General features: G+C 38.5%; 1 protein-coding gene across 4 annotated transcripts in view; it reads left to right on the top strand.

Annotated features, from left to right (window-relative positions):
- TRPM3 (transient receptor potential cation channel subfamily M member 3) overlaps positions 1 to 18344 on the top strand; it is a 703802-nt gene that overhangs the window by 500955 nt on the left and 184503 nt on the right. For all 4 annotated transcript variants that reach the window (XM_054727188.1, XM_054727187.1, XM_054727186.1 and 1 more), the window contains exon 6: positions 5766 to 5937. In XM_054727188.1, the coding sequence (XP_054583163.1) occupies positions 5766 to 5937 (172 nt within the window). The remainder of the gene's footprint in view (positions 1 to 5765; positions 5938 to 18344) is intronic.

Here is an 18344-nt window from a genome sequence, read left to right as displayed (position 1 = left end):
AAATTTTCTCACTGATACATGGTGATTTCTAAGGCACATAATCCCTTTCCAACTCAAGGGTCATTTCCCGCTGCCAGCAAGCCCTGTGTCTGAATGGTACACGGTTCCCCACAGGACAGGACAAAGGGAAGTGAGCCTATTCAAGGGGAAAGGCTGACATGAGAATGGTGCAACTCACAGCCCACGAGTTGAGCACACTTTCAAAGTGCTGCAGAAAGGTGTCATTGTTCCTCCCAGGGATTTTAGTGGGAGTCACAGAGATGAAGTATGTGGGCCCTGTTTGGAGATGGACCCCTGGGTTTGCTGCTTTCTTGTTTGGATTGCTGAGCTGAGAGGCAGCATCTGGGTTTCAATATGACCCTGCTTTATACCTAGACTTACAGCTGAGCTGTCTGAATAGTATATAACAAGCCAGTGTCCCCACTAGCACAGGCCTCTCTGTGATTATAAGGACACACACACCCAGTGCCTTTCTTTCTTTTCATTTTTCATTTTATTCTCAGTCCCTGTGTTTCTTTACCTCAGACACAGAGGTTGCTTCCCACTCCTCTTCTCTCCCAGAAACACATGCCTGATGCTAAGAGAACCTCACCACTCCTTTGTTTCTCTCTCTCCAAAGCACAAACCCCATTTGGCTGCCTGCTGGTGCCTGTCCTGACCTCTGTATACTATACAGTTCTAGTGGACTCATCTGGGAATAATCTGAGCAGCTGTCAGAAGGATTTTAATGCTCAGCTAAGCCACTGGCAAAAAATGTCCAGCAGCAAAATCATAATATCCTGTATAAATTTACAATCAGGCTGGGTCCTCTGTCTTCCCCCTAAATGTCTCCTGGTCTGTAAAGGAATTTATACGGGGTTTTGAGGAAAGGATGCTAGTGGGGCAAATTTGGCCAAGACACTTCACTTCTCTGAGCCTCTAGAGTTTCACCTAAAAAATAAGCATGAAATGGATTAATCCATGTGAAAGTGTCTAACTCAGTGCCTGGCATAGTATGGTCAGCGAATGCTAATTTTCTTCTTGCCTTAATTAAAACCATAGTGCTATTGGGAGGAGGAGAATGACTCTGTGAACACCACCACCCCCTACCCTGCTACTTGCCTGGGTAATGCTCATGCACACCTCACCAGGTAATAAGATCTGGGATGGCAGAAGACCTGTAATTGATGACTCAAAAACCGGACTCAATTCAATTCCATTTTGTTCAAGAAAAGAGTCACTTCCCTTTCGTTGTAGAAAGCACCACAAAATAGAAGCGATCCAAGGACATGAGCAAACTACTTATTTTTGTAGCCAGCACACATAGAGGGCCATTGTTCTACACTAACTTGAGAAAAACACACAATTGTACTCTTCAACACAGAGTGTTCAGACTCAATTTTAGAGTTAGAAAGCCTTTAAAAATTATAGTCATCTACTTTATAGATGAGAAAGCTACCATCCAAAAAGTTTCTTTCACTAAATACAGTTTTAATGTTTATTGTGAGATATTACCTAGATGTGAGATTATACCTGTATGTCTCCTCAAGCTGGCAGACTCGTACTTATCACATTCATTTTCTCAAGACATTCTTAAAGAGTAAATGAATGAATGAATTCAAAGACGTGTTAAAAGTCACACATTAGTAACTAGAGGACCTGGAATTAGAACCCCCACTATGACTTCCTATTATGTACTCCTGGGTGCGACCAAAACATTCATGAAAGTAGCTAGGAAAACTTAAGCAGGTCTTAGATTAGCTCCCAAGTGGTCAGCTCCTAAGTGATCGATTTAAGCCCGTCTGGAGAAAATAAATACAGCACTCTGGCACCAGCACATGAAGGGCGTTCCATTTTTCCATGGTGTCTCTGGATCAGTCCCTTCCTGGCAATGATAATGACCTTACAGATGCCTTATGTAAGGGATCTTCACCTCTATTAACCTCTTAAACTGCTCCTACTTCATTGCCTCTTTGTTTTAGAGTCAAGGTATATAGGCCTTGGAACCAAAATTTTACCAATCTGTACAATGGATTAATGAGTGAAGAAGTCTCTCATCTACTCTTGAGGTACAAGAAAGAAAGGCAAAATGTCATTACATAGAAGTATTCTGGCTCATAATACCCGAAGACTACGAAGTGTCTAAATTCCATTTCTAACCAAATTTCCCTCCTGGATCTAGATACTACTGTATTCACCAATTATAAAATATCAATTGACATGTAGGCCTTTCAGACACTAAGCAGCCTATCTCAACCCATATTCCTCATCTGAACTATAAAACACAAAAAAGTTATTCGAGTGACTCTCTTCTCAGTTCTCTCAAGAGTGGTACCTAACTTGAACCTTTATTCTTAGGAGAGAAGGTGATCTATTACATACAGTGGGTGCTGTAGGTCATTAGGGCTTGACTCTCTCAGGAAATACTGACTGTGAAACATAGTAGAGTAATCTAATATATCTGTAAGTCATGAACATGTCAAAATTGTTCTTACTAGGCCTGTGTAGAAGTGCATGTACATACACACACATATACACACATTTTTACAAAGGCCTCTTTTTATGAGCTCTTAAAAATAAAAGTTGATGTATTACCTCCAATATTTTGTCAGAGATAAAAATTCATTTGTATTTTATGTAATGCAAAGGCATTATTTTTCTCTATTTGAAAAACATAACAAGAAAGTCAGTAAATCTTTTGTAGATATGCAAATTGAAACTGCTGGGATGTTTGTATTGAAGAACATCAAGTGGATTTTGTAGGCAAGTTAGACCAAAATGCATTCCTCAGAAGTATTCGGGAAATTATTTCCTTCTTTGTAGTTCATCAACAAGTAGTTCTAGAGCATCACCCTGGTAAATGGCCTGGGAGGAGATGCCAAAGAAAAAGCACTTTGCATATTTTGCCAACTGATGGCTGATGTCTTTTGCCTTTGCTTACATTGCCCCATTGAAATCTCTTGTGTAAAACAGAAGTCTGTGATTTGTATACCGTTTCCTTTTGGTCACCAGTTTGCGATTAGAAAACCACTTTATAGTTGGTAAAATAAAGCAGAGTTTAAGAATGAAATTACCCTTAGAGATTTCCTGGCAAGAGCCAGGCATGGTGCTATATGTTTTACACATAATCTCATCTAAGGTAAGTGGTTTTATTCTTTCCCTTTTAAAGATTAAAAATATGAGACTCAGATTTTTGGAGAACTGGGTTTCAAACAGATTTCTATGGCTTATACATTCAGATTTGTTCTAGGATTCAGCATATCTTCCTCCAATTATGATTCGAAAATAAATTAGGACATTTTAATTATTTTATACTTATATCCCCTATTCAGCAGACACAATTTTTGTCAAAATATAATCACCTTTCATTTACCCTAGATCTAAGATCAAAAGAAATTGGAAGCAGCAAGATGAAGAAATTAAAATGCCTGAGTGATACTGTATACCTGACCTTCTTGTCATGACTGATTCAAATGTACTAGTATTCCCAAAGAACTGGTGTGCCATGTTTCCCAAGAAAAAAAGGTCAACACTCAGAAAACAGAAGCACCAGTATCCTTAGAACCCTGTGGTGAAGGAAACAGATACAGAGAATATAGTCTGATGATTTAATTATGTCCTTTTCTTCTCAGATTATAGTGAGAACATGAGGTTGGCCCAGAATTACTTCCTGCCTTTCTTCATTTGAAAATGTCACTTTCACTGATGGTCTTTAATTAGGTTCTTGGGAATTATAAAACATGTCCTCAAGTCTCAGCTAGAACAAATGTTCATGGTTGTGCAGAGTTGAACTTATAGAAAATCTACTCTCCCCTGCTTTGGGTCTTCTCCTTGGCGTGGAGCCTGCTGTTAGAAAAGGAGAACAGTAACTAAAGCATTTTCTTTTGTCCAAAAGCACCATGCAGAGGTACTTTAAGAAGAGGAAAAAGTCATTCTGCTAAGCTTCATTCAACCAAGCATTAATATTTATTAACATCCACTCTGATGTAGAATGAATGTTTTATGATCAAAAATGAATAACAACAAAATGGGAATTTCAACCACAAGTGACCTACTCTTCCACTGATGAAGAGCTCAGGATGGAGTTAGCCAGCCTTTGTCTCTGTATTTGTGGGGGACTCTCATTCAGTAATGCAGACAAAGAAGTAATTGAATACCACTCCATGTGATTACTGGAAAACAGTACTCAAAACGTTCTGGGCTTTTATCAAAAAGAGCCAACTGAAGTGAAGCAATGAATTAATGTTACGTTAATGCTACATAAACAAATAGGACATACATTAAAAGAAATGCAGGATATTTCAAAAGCTCAGAATTATACATTTTAACTTTAGATTAGATAAAACCCCAAACAATTCAGAAAAGAGAGGCCTTCCCCCCCCCTATTTTGAACAAAAGCATGTCTGTCTCAAGTTGTCCTATTCATTCATTCACTATTTATTGAGTAGATTGTGATTGCTAGACACATAGAAATGTGACGTTTCAAAATAAGCATCAAGGTTTAAAAAAAATGACTTGTATGAGATCTTTACTATTGCAGACTCTCTTTGGTAAGTTAGTTTGTAATTCCTTTTAACAAACCACTCAATCTTACTACACCTTTTTTCATGGTTAGTTATTACATATTAAATAACATCTGACCTTCATAGGTAAGGTACACACTGCACAAAGGCACAGAAATAGCGACCCCATAGTTTTTATTTCTGTCCTGTCAATTTCAATGATTCAATGCAGGGAAAACATAATGGCACCATGTGACAGTGAACTGGTTGAGTCTTCCTTTTCATGGTCTTGAGAGAAGTTTCTACGTAAGTACTTTAGCAGTAGACTTTCAACGCATACTGTTTTTATTGTGTGCAGGCAGTGTGGAAAGGGGGACTCAGCATAGATTTGGAATCAGGCAGGCCTGGGTGTGAATTCTGGTTCTATGTGCAGCGAACTCTTGAAAAATCTACTTTACCTGTTTCTTCATCTACAAAATAAATATAACACCCTCTAACTTGTCAGATTGTTGCAAGGAATATAGATGATGTAAGTAAAGCAACTAACTCACAATAGGTTTTGCTTTCCTTTTATATAAAAAATCTGAAAGGCCACACTAAGAATTGTTCTTTTTTAAGTAGTGTAATTCACCATGAAATTAAAATAATGACAACAACAAAAATAAGACAGTGATGATCATTTTGAGACTGATTTATATTCATCTCATGAGGCAGTTATTTTACATTCAACGCTTATTTCCACTTAAATCAGGTGTTGAATAAGAACAGTGTGGATCTAAAATAACAGAATTTCAGATTATTAAATAGACTTGACAGAAAAATTCACTCCCCCCAACCCCCAGCTTTCACCTTTCTCCAGAATCATCATTGCTCTGCTGTGTCTATTGGGGTATGCGCATGATAGAGAAGAGAAAGCAAGAAACAAAAATAACTAAATTTAAAAATTATTTTTAGTTCCTCAACAAATAAAAGACCACCTTCAAAATGAAACAATCCTTCACGTGCCAATTTTTGTACACAATGAAAGCATAAACTCTAGTTCTGTATGCATTCAGTAAATAAATAAATACATAATTCTTTCAGCATAGTCTTGCTTCACATAGAACATTCACCACAAATCTTGCTTCTATCCCAACCGGTATTAGGAAGAGGAAGTAGACTGTGCTTTCACTGTACCAAAAGATTGGTTTTCCTTCTCTCTCTCTATTCTCTCTGCCCATTTCTCCTTTCAAAATGCTGCTCTCTTTTCTCTGACTTCCGCCTCTTCCCTTTGAAATCCTGCAGGTTGTCCGGCCATATCAGACCATGTCCAATCCTATGAGCAAGCTCACTGTTCTCAACAGCATGCATTCCCACTTCATTCTGGCTGACAACGGGACCACCGGGAAATATGGAGCAGAGGTGAAACTCAGGAGACAGCTGGAAAAGCATATTTCACTCCAGAAGATAAACACAAGTAAGTAGCTGCTTTTCCCACTCTCATGCCTCCTCAGAAGTGCGTTGGAAGTAAATAACTCTAAGTACAGCTTGCAGAAATACTATTAAAACTTGAGCAAGTCTCGAACATGGATCCTTATGATTTCTACTGGGCCAGTGGTTAGAATTAGAGGAAGTTGTCTAGAGGAGGAGTCGGAGGCCTAAGAAAGGATCACACACTTGATTAGCGGACTCCATCTCATTTATCCTGCATGAAAAGTTCAGCCCCTTCTGGGGTTTGTGGATGCAGATGAGCTTTTCTCTCCGAACTTTTCCTACATCTTTTACACACAATGTTCTTCAGGAGGAAGGGCACCCTAGGGAAATTGTTTCTATTTATTACACTATTTTTGATAGCTAGAAAAAGATATTCGACTTTGATCTTAGCACAGATATGGCTGTGTGCAGGTATTTCAAGGGAACTGACATTCTCTAAACTAAAACATCATGTGTAACCATCTTGATGAAACTTCAATTCTGTCTCATATGTATTCATTCATGGTTCTTGATACGTATGTATTTAGATATATGTATACCACATGATATGTATCCGATGGTTACACTGAAGTTCTCTCTTCCGTATTTATGTGTCCTATGCTTTATCGTGCACACATTTGTGTTAACTGTGAGGGTAGCATTGTAACAACAGCACTGCTCCCCCGCTCACAAAGTGCCTGGCATTTCAATGTGGTAGAGGTATGAAAATAATCTATTGTCTCTTCTCACAAAATAAAATTCAAATTGTTTTCACAAAGTAACATGCGAGGCTTCTCGGCAGGCTCAGACTTTGTGGTCATCCATTGTATGTCCCATCAGGAAAACGTGAATTGAATTGATTGGACTTTCAACGCCTGCAATTCCAAATAAGAAAAAAGTTCTCTCTGGCTGGATAAGTTCTCAAAAGTTCAGTATAATGTAATTCAACTTGTCCAAATGGCTTTTCTCTTCCCTAGCCTTTTCTCTACATCTGTCCCAAGTGGGATCTCCTTGCTATAACCACCTTTCTCCCAGGACTGGGATGTTCAACCTACGAGACCACAACTACTGTTTCTTATTCTCTCCTTTCTGGTTTTACTTTTGAGGAACTGCTGCTGTGTAGGCAGTCAACTTTCATACCTTCATCTTTTTCATAGGGAAGTATAGAACAATAAATTTTGGTATAGGCCTGAAATCAAAATTGTATTAATAAACTCTCTTCTATCTAAGAATCCTCCACTGTCTTTGGAAAGGGAAAACATGGTATTATCCTGAAGGAAATGTCTTTTGGGGGAAAAAAAAAAAGGAGAAAAGACTAGAAAATGCAATAAAGCACTATAAGCAAGGGGTGGTAGGTTTTGTTATCCTAAAATTGAATGTTATTATAATATTCGATAGAATGGGTAAATGTTATGTAACTAGTGTTATCTGTTTAAGTTTTTTATAGGCTGTAGCATTACTTTTTTTTACACCCTCAGATTAAGGATGAGAGCCTACCTGGGAGTGACCTGAAAGCTGAAGAGGTGGGAGCAGGGTGGACAAAGAGCAAATTCACTCAAGTTTGGCTCAGTAATGAGACAGAATCTGTCCAGACAAGCCAATCGTGTCATTATGTCAGCCCCTGGTGGCGGCTGAGACGGTCAGTCAGTAGTGTTAGGAGGAGAGGTAGGTGTGACTGTATAAATTATACACCCAGCTAAGGGGTGCCTGCCCGAGTTAAAACCTATCCAGTGCCTCACAGGCTGCCCAAGGAAAGGATGTTCTATTCTAATTGGTCAGCCCCTAATTTAGTCTCCTGAAAATTAGACACTATGCCGTCATTCACTATACCACTCTACCACAAAAATACTGTCCCCCACCCCTCACACTGGGTATATATGTCCAAATATATACTCAGCATTTCTTCATTAAGTGTCAGTCCTCCTCACTGCTTACGGGTGACCTGCATGCCACAGTAACCTTTCAACAAGTCTATTTTCCTACATAATGATATAATCTTCTGAAGAGTATTTTCCTTAAATATTAAGTGAATCCTGCCCAGGAGACCTTTAACCCCTTTTTGGTTAACCTGCCAGTTATCTGTAATAGCATGTTACAAGCACAGTGTCTTCCATATGTATACGACGCTGGCCTCTATGATCTCATCTCTCCCTCCCTCCACTCCTTGCTGTTGCCAACAGTCTGTCCTGAGTATCATCATTGGTCATTGAAGGGCTTTGTTGTTAAAGGAGAATCCTTTCAGATGTGAGCAGTTGTCTGCTTTGGAACATTCTTCCATTTGCAGTTTTCTAAACGTCACATTTAACATGCAAAGCCTCAAACCATTCCAATCGTGCTTTTAGTAAACAAGTATTTCTTGAATTCTTATTGTGTACCAGTCGTGGTTAAGGTCTATAATAGCAGCAGTAGACAACTCATTGAGCTTAGGTCAAGAGGGGCAAACAGAGTAATAAGTAAATAAGTAAACAGGTAAATATATGATGCCTGGTAATTAAAAGCACCATTAAGAAAAAATAAAGCAGAAAGTTATGTGCATGTGTACATGTGTATACATGAGTGTGTACATGTATGCATGTGTGTTGGGAGGATAGTGTAGATTAGGTGGTCAGGAATGGCCTCTGAGGAGGTGATGTGTAAGCAGAGACCTGAAATTAGGGAGCCAGCTGTGGAAAGAGCATTCTGGGGAGAATGAAAGCCGGAACAAAGGCCCCAGATGTTCAGTGAAGAGCAAGAAGACCTGTGTAAGGAGTTGGATTTTATTCTAATAGAACTTGGATCTGATAAGTTACAGGAGCTCCCTTATGGTTTAAAGGAAGCAACTGCAATAATGGAGATGAGAGATGGCAGTGGTTTGAATTAGGATGGCAGCAATAGAGGTAGCAAAAAGTGGTTATAGTCAATTTTTTTTTTCTTAACTGATTTTCTTTTCATGTAACAAACTATGCATAACCTAAAATTTACCATTTCAACCATTTTAAGTGTATAGTTCAGTGGCACTAAGTACATTTATTATTGTGCAAAAAGTCACGGCTCTCTATCCCCAGAACTTTTTCGTCATCCCCAAACTGAAACTCTGCACCCATTAAACACTATCTCCCCATGTCCTCTTCCCCCAGACCCTGGTAAACACTGTTCTACTTTCTGTCTTCATGAATGTGCCTATTCTAGGTACCTCGTCTAAGTGGAATCATTTTGGCCCTAGGATATATTTTGAAGGTAGAGCTCAAGAGGACTTGCTAATGAATTGAGCATTTGGAGTAAGGAATAGACATATCAAGGATGCTTCATGGTCATCCATAGAGATGCCATCGCATTCTTAAAATAATTATACTAGGTCAGAGTCTAATGAGTATGTCTTTACAGAAAAGAAAAGGGAGTTGAGGATCATTTATAGGGGAATTGGAATAAGGTCTTTAAGAAGGAGGGAAGGGGTGAGATTCAGTGCATGCATGAAAATGTGGCCTTAGGTAGAACAGGGGTAATTTTATCCTGTGTAGCAGAAGTGAAGGCAGAGTATTTGGGTGCAGGTGTGGGTAGGATGGAGCATTTTCTGGTGGGAAGATCAGATGGGTTTTTGTAGATAGCTTTATATTTAAAGAAAATAATACAGGTCATTGGCTGAGAGAGTGGAAAGAAGGAGGTATAGGAGATCAGGGAGAGGTAAGAACTATAGTTAGTGTAGAGAATGGATGGACTACGGAAATGTATGATTACCCCACAGCAACCTGGACCCACTTGGTATTTGTGACCAAGAGTTTAAAGTGTCATGAATCATCAGGGTTGTGTGTTTTCTTTCCACCCATGTTCAGTTTGAGTAGTAGAATAAGCATAGTGTTGGGTGGAGCACACGCTGGGATTTTGTCGGGCAAGTACAAAAGAGGGAGAGAGAGGGCTGTATGTACTCTACATACATATATCCAAAGAGTATTATCCTAAGTGTCTATGGATGAAAGCAATGTTGTGGCTGACAATCATGAGAATATACAATCATTCATCTAAAAGAACAGACTGAGGTACAGAGAGGTGGTTAAGTGAGTTACCAAAAGTGACCCAAGCCTTTAGTTAGTATTGCCAAACATCACATATACTAAGCTTGAACTAAAATAAGCAAAGGTCCATAATAAACAATACCTCCTACTTATTTTATTGATATTCACATATTCATACAAGTTGAATCAACTTAGCACATTCCCATCCACCAATGTATATGTGTAAATACACATACACACACATACACACACACACACACACACACACACACACACACACACACACACTTAGAGGCCCAGTGCACGAATTCGTGCACTAGTGGGGTCCCTCAGCCTGGCCTGCGGGATCAGCTGAATCCGGCTCTCCGACATCCCCCAAGGGGTCCCAGATTGCGAGAGGGCACAGGCCAGGCCAAGGGACCACACCAGTGCATGATCGGGGCTGGGGAGGGACACAGGAGGTTGGCCAGCCAGGGAGGGATCGCGGGAGGGCTCCAAGGTATGACCGGCCTGTCTCACTCAGTCCCGATCAGCTGAACCCCAGCAGCAAGCTAACCTACCAGTCAGAGCGTCTGCCTCCTGGTGGTCAGTGCATGTCATAGTGACTGGTTGACCAGTCAACTGTCTGCCCCCTGGTGGTCAATGCACATCATAGTGAGCCATTGAGCAACCTTAGCATATCATTAACATATTATGCTTTGATTGGTTGAACAAACGACCAGATGACTGAACACTTAGCATATTAGGCTTTTATTATATAGATATATATATATATATATATACACACACACACACACATACACACACACACACACACACACACACACACATTTTCTTCAAAATAATTTTGAAGGAAATCCAGACATTCATAAATTTTTCATTATATTTCATTATCATAAATATTTCACCCATAAATATTCAAGTACCAAAACATTTTTTAACTTGTATTGGCAAAACGTAGGTTTTAGAAGTATTTCCTTAACTCAGTGACAACATAATGGCCAACATTATCCAAGAACTCTTTAACAATTCTTTCAAAAAATTACAATTTTATTATTTCATTCTAAAATGTAACCAGAAAATTTGACAATAATCTTTTCAAGTCCTAGCTCTATTCTTAGCAGGCCAAAAGCCATTTAAATATTGCCCAACAATTCTTAAAAAGGAAGATTAGAAAATCCCCAGAAATTGTGGCTTTCTTTCAAGAGTTTTACAGAGGGAAGAATATAACATTTGGGAAAAGAGGAGACCTTTGTTTATCACCAGTGACAATAAGCTGACAGTGTCAGGGAAACCTGGAAGTTCAGGTCATCATGGCTGTGACCTTAGACAAATTACCATATTTCTCTTAGATTTTGTTCTGCAACTGTGAACCAGGACAATATTCCCTCACAGTGTTGTAATTAAGTGAGTCAGCTAGTGAAGGATCTGTCATGTGGCACTTAAGAAAGATTGGGTGCCTTCCTGACTTCAGGACACTGTGGTCCCCCAGCAGGAAGCCATGTCCCATGTTTATATGGCCTGACTGCCATAGGTGCCAACCGGCAGTCGGACATCCCCTGAGGGGTCCCAGATTGGAGAGGGTGCAGGTTGGGCTGAGGAACACCCCCTCCCCCAGTGCACAAATTTCGTGCACCGGGCCTCTAGTAGTAAAATAAAATACGAAGTTCATCTCTGTGAGCTGACACAACTAATTTAAAGCATTTCATTTCAGTGAAATCTCCATAATTAGAAAGAAGTACTCATGACTGCATCATTTATACCCTAGCTCCCTTACCACCATTTTTTTGGTGATAATTCTTAAACATGGCTGTAGTAATCCTCCACTAGGTTGACACTGCCTCCTCTAGGAGACATTTAAAAATATCAGGGGGATTTGGGATTGACACAATTTCAGGTGCTCCTGAATGGCACTGGAGAGGAGGTGGGAATGTTAATATTCTACCACGTGCAGGGCAGTTTCACATGAAGAATCACCTGGCCCAAATGCCAATCATATGCCTTGGGAAATACTGCTCTGACTATGTTTGTTTCCTTGAGTTTTCTATTTGTTTGTTTTTTTTTGTTTGTTTTTCCCAAATATTTCTAACTAGAGGCCCGGTACATGAAATTCATGCATGGGGAAAGGGGTCCCTCAGCCCGGCCTGCACCCTTTCCAATCCAGTACCCCTCGGACATCCCTCTTGCAATCCGGGACCGCTGGCTCCTAACTGCTCACCTGCCTGACTGCCCCTAACCACTCTGTCTGCCTCCCTGATCATCCTTAACCGCTTGCCTGCCTGCCTGATCGCCCCTAACCACTCACCTGCCTGCCTGATCACCTCTAACCCCTCTGCCTGCCTGCCTGATCACCCTTAACTGTTCACTTGCCTGCCTGATTGCCTTTAACCACCTCTGCCTCTGCCCCCACTGCCACGGCTTCGTCAGGAAAGACATCTAGAATGATGTCTGGAAGGTCATTCAGCTGTCCAGTCTAATTAGCATATTATGCTTTTATTATTATAGATAGCTGATTCAGCAGGGCCATGCTTTTCCAAGGTAAAAGACTTGTAGAAATAGCAGCAGTAGTGAACCGTAGTGAGAGTCAAAATATTTAACAACCTGTGAAGCACAGGCTGGGTGTCAGCCCTAGTATATTTCCTTCAGATCCTCATGTCACTTGCTGTTGGGTAGTTCTTCCTTATGTCTAACTTCATAGTTCTGAATCTGCACTCTTCTGGGTGAGAACCAAAATCACTGTCTATATTAGAGCTCTCAGTGTATTCAAAACTGTCAGTGGACTTGAGTTGACCTTTCTGCTTTATGGCTATAAGGAAGCTCTTTTTCATTTGGAGAGAAACACCAACCTGCTTAACAGGCAGAACTGACTCATGAAGTAAATCAGAATTTCCAACTCAGCAGCACCTGCTCTTAGCACCACTGCTTTATACATTTCAGTCTCAGTAACTCTAGAAATGTGCTCAACAGTGGAGCTCCCCATTGTTGAGTGCTTGCTACTCAGAGAAATCCTACAGTTCTCCATTATTAGCTGATTTGGGGGTATAGGCAGAGGCCCGAAAATGTGGTTACTTTATCCCCTAGAATTCATTGCCCAAGAGATATTTTAATAAATCAAAATTCTAGTAGAATAAAGAGTTCAAAATTGAATACAAAGATAATTCTAGTGTTGTTTCTTTATCTATACAAAACTGAGAATTATTTTGGAAATAAGGGAGCAAGGCAGTAATATAAATCTTGACTGAATGAATAAATTTATGAAATAAAACACCACAAAGCAGTGCTTTTTAAAAATTAATAATCTTTCACTTCTGGTATTTGTCTCTCATTTCCTGGGACTACAGTAGACACCTTTTATGTCTGAGTATTTTCCTATTGTTAAATTATGAAGTCAACTTACCCTGGAAATTTGACATAGATTATCTAAAGGGTATCACTGACATCCTTAATAGATTTACCAACCTCTCTGACACCAAAACTAATATTAATGTACATAGTAAGTGCTCAATAAAAAGATGCTGGGTTGGCCTGAAAGAAATTTAATTGATTTGACCCAGTCATATTATTATAAGAAATGTGTGAATTTACAGTTTCAAAAAAATTTTTAAAATGTTTTAGCAAGAGCAGCATCGATGAAATAACATAGAGCAGCCAGGAGACTATTTTGAAGGATTGTAATCACTTTTATATACATAAATGATATATCATAAGTATATACATATTACTTATCTTTATTCTTATGATTAAGTCAGTCTCATTTCTTTGTATTTATATCAAATACAGAAAGGCCAAGCCTGAAGTGGTCAACAGTAGCACAGAGAGGGAGGCAGATGGCAAAGGGAGGATATAAGGTATGAGCTACATGGAAGTTTCTCTGGAAAGTTTTCCGTTTGGGAGTAAGTTGGGTAGCCACATAGGAAGAGCTGTCATGAGACCTTCGGGGCTCTTGCCCACTGTCAGCATTGCAAACCTAGCATGGCACTCTTTCCACTGAGCCTTCATATAGCTCAGAACCATTTTCATTCATTAGAACCGAGGTTCTGCTGCTGTTATAGACTCAACACAATGGATGCCTAAATGAGATGGGAGTTTATTTCCCATGCATATGTTATTCAGAACATGAGTGTAGATTTGATGTGATAACCTCGCAGTGTTGAGAATTCAGATTCCTTCTTTCTTTTGCCCTGCCATCTCTGTTTTCGTGGATCCATGGGAGCTCACCATTGCATCTACAGTCTCACCAGAAGGAATCAGAAAAAACGAACAAGGGAAAATCATAACTTGTCCCTTAAAGGGCACAATAAGAAAGCCATACACACCACTTTGGATTACATCCCATGTGCCAATATTTGGTCACATGTTCATACCTACCTAAAAAGGGATTCTAAAATGTAGTCTTTATTCTTGGTAAACACATAGCCAGCTAAATATTTTATCACTACGAAAGGAGGAAAGAATAGGTATTGGGGTACAACTAGCAGTTTTGCCACACCTTTTCAGTATAGCATGCCAGATGATTATTAAAAAGTAGCTGGAGTTGGCACAAGGTAAAATGTATCTGCCATTCGTACATAAGACACACATATATGTTCCAATATCACTGGGAAGTCTTGTCCAAAAATAGCTCCTGTAGTGTATGCTTCATATCTTGCTCTTTCACTCTTCATCTGTGAGTTTTTTTAAGCTAACTAACTTGAACGGATCCCTTTAGCCTCAGAGTACTTGCATATGCCAGGCTATGCATAATGCATGTACATTCCATAATGAATCCTTAGCCATATATTTTGCTGCATGTTATTTGGTAACATTTAAAATCCCAAGATATTAAAAATAGATAGACTAGATTCTATGTGCCTATGACACTGTACTATTAATATTAATGTTTCAAAAATAGATTCTGGAAAAATGTAACCTACATATGACAGTAGAGTGGAGATTGGCCAGCTTCTCAAGTCTATCTTAGAACTGGGCTTTGGCCTGTTGGGGAAAAGGACAAGAGACCTGTCTTAGGGAATAAGAACAGCCCATCTTCCTACTTTGTTGAGGAACATTTGATGAGACCTGATAAGCAGATGAGCTTGTGGGGAGTTTAAAGCTTTTTTATATTCCCATTATCCAATTTGACATTTCTACATGTTAATCATCCCTAAATGATAATTAATAATTTGGCAAGATACAGCTGAAGGGCTCTTGAAACCTCCTGAATGCCAGTACATATACAATTGAGAGTATTCGCTGATGCTGACAGTTATTAAGATTAATTAGTAGAGCTTCTCTTCATAAATGTGAGCGGGTCACCTGTTTTAGAGACCGAGATACACGTGACATTATTGATTAGGTTTTCTTTTTATTTTAGTTCATGTTATCCAGTGAAACTTAAAAGGCAAAGCTTTAAAAAAATGGCAAAGTTTTAAGACAGTTGGGATTTCCCTTCTGTCTAAGGGATCTGTTGCCTTACAGATTTAATGAAACCAAAGGCAGCGGCTTTGAAAATAAACCTCACTTTCCTCTCTGGATGCTCTCTATGTAGAACAGTTTCATTGCTTTGTGTTTGCCTTACCTGGCGTATTTTCCTTTATCTTTTCATAACAGCAAACAGAACTATTGTGATTTTTTTTTTATTCACACAAGTTTTTGTAGAAAATGGATTCAAAATTTAGGAACCCCATTAGAAAACACTATAAACAAATTCAATAAACAAATGACAAAGCAAAGGAAGTATTTGCTACCCTGAAAAGGAGCTAGTTTCCATAATAATCAAAGAGCACATACAATCCAAAAGAAAAATCCTATAAGAAAATGGGCACAATATATCAACAGAAAGATCACAGGGAAGAAAATACAAGTGCTCAGCCTCATTCAAAATTCAATAAATGAAAATTAAGAGAAATGAAATGTTTTTTAATGTATCTGATTAGCAAAACACAAAGTTTTACTAGTAAAGTATCTCGTGTCAGTAAGTGTAGTAGATGGAAATATGTACTGGTGTGTGTAAATATGGACAACCTATTTGGAAGACAGTTTGGTAACCCTATTAAATTTTAAATGTACATATCCTTTGGGCCTGTAATTTTACTTCTAGAAATTTATTCTATGCATATTTATTGCAATAATTTTTAGAGTAATAAAAATGGAATTAACCCAAAGATTCACCAATATGTGACTAATTAAACTATATGTAGACATACAGTGAAATACTCTGAAGTTATTATGAATAATGCTGCAACTCTGTTTGGGTTCATAAGGAAAGATATCCAAGGGTAAATTTTTTTCTTTTCTAAAGTTAAAAACCAGTTGTACAACACACATCTGTGTTTTATATATGTATATACATGTCTATGTATGGATATATATGGATATACAGATATACATGTATACTTATAAAACATCTGAAAGGACACAGGTGAACAATTATTAGTTGTAGCTTCTAGGGAGTGAGACTTGAGGTGGGAAAGGTAAAATGAGGATTAACATTTTCAATGTTGTTTTTTACATGAACAAATATATATTTTACAAGAGAAAGAGAGACAGAGAGGAGAGGAGAGAAGAGGGGAAGAGAGAAGAGAAGGGAAAAGGCAGGGACGAAAAATGGAAAGAAGGAAAGGAATGAAGGCAGAGAGCGAGGGAGGAAGAAAGAAAGCCTTAGGAAGTAGTATGCCTATCCATGTAATGTAGTTTAGTGCCTTCTTCCCTTGAGTGCATAGACTATGTCATTATTGACCTGTGGGTAAGGAGCCAGCACAGCTTTGTTTTCCCTTGTTCACTCAGTCTGCTGGCAACCCTCCACTCCTTCTAAGACAAATGGAAAGAGTTAAGTCAGAAAATCTAGGGGGATGGGCTGGTTAAGGAAACATCATAGAGTAATATTTTCAAATCCCATGTAAAGGATGTGTATTAAAAATTATGAGACCAAGGCAATAGGTTTTATGCTTACATTTTATAATAGCTGAACTGAAAGCAAAATTATCTTTCCTATTAAGAGTTGGTGAATGGCAAATTAGCCTAAGTTTATCTCCAATCCTTAGCCATAACCAGATACTCTAGTACTCTATAATATGACTACTGAAACTTTCCTACTTTTGTATCTTTACCGTGAGTACAATCTATTAGAGTTAGATTGATTTTTTTGTCCTTCATCATGCTCCTGGGCACCCCAAAATTCTGCTCCCTTCTCTCTGGGCCCTACTCTCTATGATGGAACCCAGCTCGCTCAACAGCTCATTCAATAGCTGTTGCATGCTAAAGGTTGTCTGTCATGCTCCCACTATATTCTTTATTCCTCTATACTTTTAAGATGCTTCGTATGGAGTCACAGCACATAAGTTCTTCAGCTTTTCAAAATGTGGCAAAAATGAGAACTCCAAATACCTTTCATTTAAAATAAATAGCGATTGGTCTCTCTCTTACATTTCCCCTTCACAGTACTTGTCTTATTCTACCAGTCTTTGCTTGTGTGCTTACAATATACAAAGCACTGTAAGAGGTGCAAGATAAATAAGACCTAGCTGTACACTTGAAGAACTTAGAGTTTTACAAATACGTTAATAACTAGTTTTACTAAGTGGTATTCTAAACCCTTTACAAAAACAAAACTGATTTAATTCTTATAACAACCCTATGAAGTGGGTAGCATTATTGTTACTCCCATTGATCAAAAAGTTAACTGAAGCTCAAAGAGATTAAGGAATAGTCCAAGGTCAGACTGCTAATAAGTGGAAGACCCAAGAAGTCTGCCTGCATCCATGCCTCAACCACTGTGCTCTCTTGCCTCTCAGTGTGCAAAGAGCTGCATTATAAAGCAGCAAGTGTTAAATGCCCTTCAGTGATACAAAGTGCAATAGGAATTCAGACAGAGAACATATCTGGGGGAGTATTCATAAGAGTACAAGGCCAAGGTATTTTAAGAAAGATTTTGACAGGTGTAATGCAGGCAATGATGGCAAGTGATGTAGCTGAAAACTTTCAACATCCAGAAATTTAATGAACAGCATGCAGGCTAATTGAAATTTTTTTTTATTAAATTGTTTATCCTGTCTTAAGCAAAAATTCAGCTGCAAATATAAACTAGGATTACATGTGAACTAGGGTTAATTTTTTAGGAAATATGACCATTAGAATCATAAGGAGAAGTTATGTATTTTCACTGTTTACCTTTATTCAAATCTTCTTAATAAGGTGATATGAAGGTAAACTATAGAATAATATGATAGATGGGACATTATGCATACATTATATATATGTATAATATGGATATATAGGTATACCTATATAGATGATATAGGTTAGATATAGATATAGATATAGATATAGATATAGATATAGATATAGATATAGATATAGATATAGATATAGATATAGATATAGATATATTATATATATTTCATCAGTTTATTGCCTTCATTTTCCAGATGGGAAAGCCCACTTA

The sequence above is a fragment of the Eptesicus fuscus genome, chromosome 15, assembly GCF_027574615.1.
Source record: "Eptesicus fuscus isolate TK198812 chromosome 15, DD_ASM_mEF_20220401, whole genome shotgun sequence".
Taxonomy (NCBI): Eukaryota; Metazoa; Chordata; class Mammalia; order Chiroptera; family Vespertilionidae; genus Eptesicus; species Eptesicus fuscus.
Note: the sequence above shows the minus strand (reverse complement) of the source record. Positions and strands in the feature narration are given on the sequence as shown.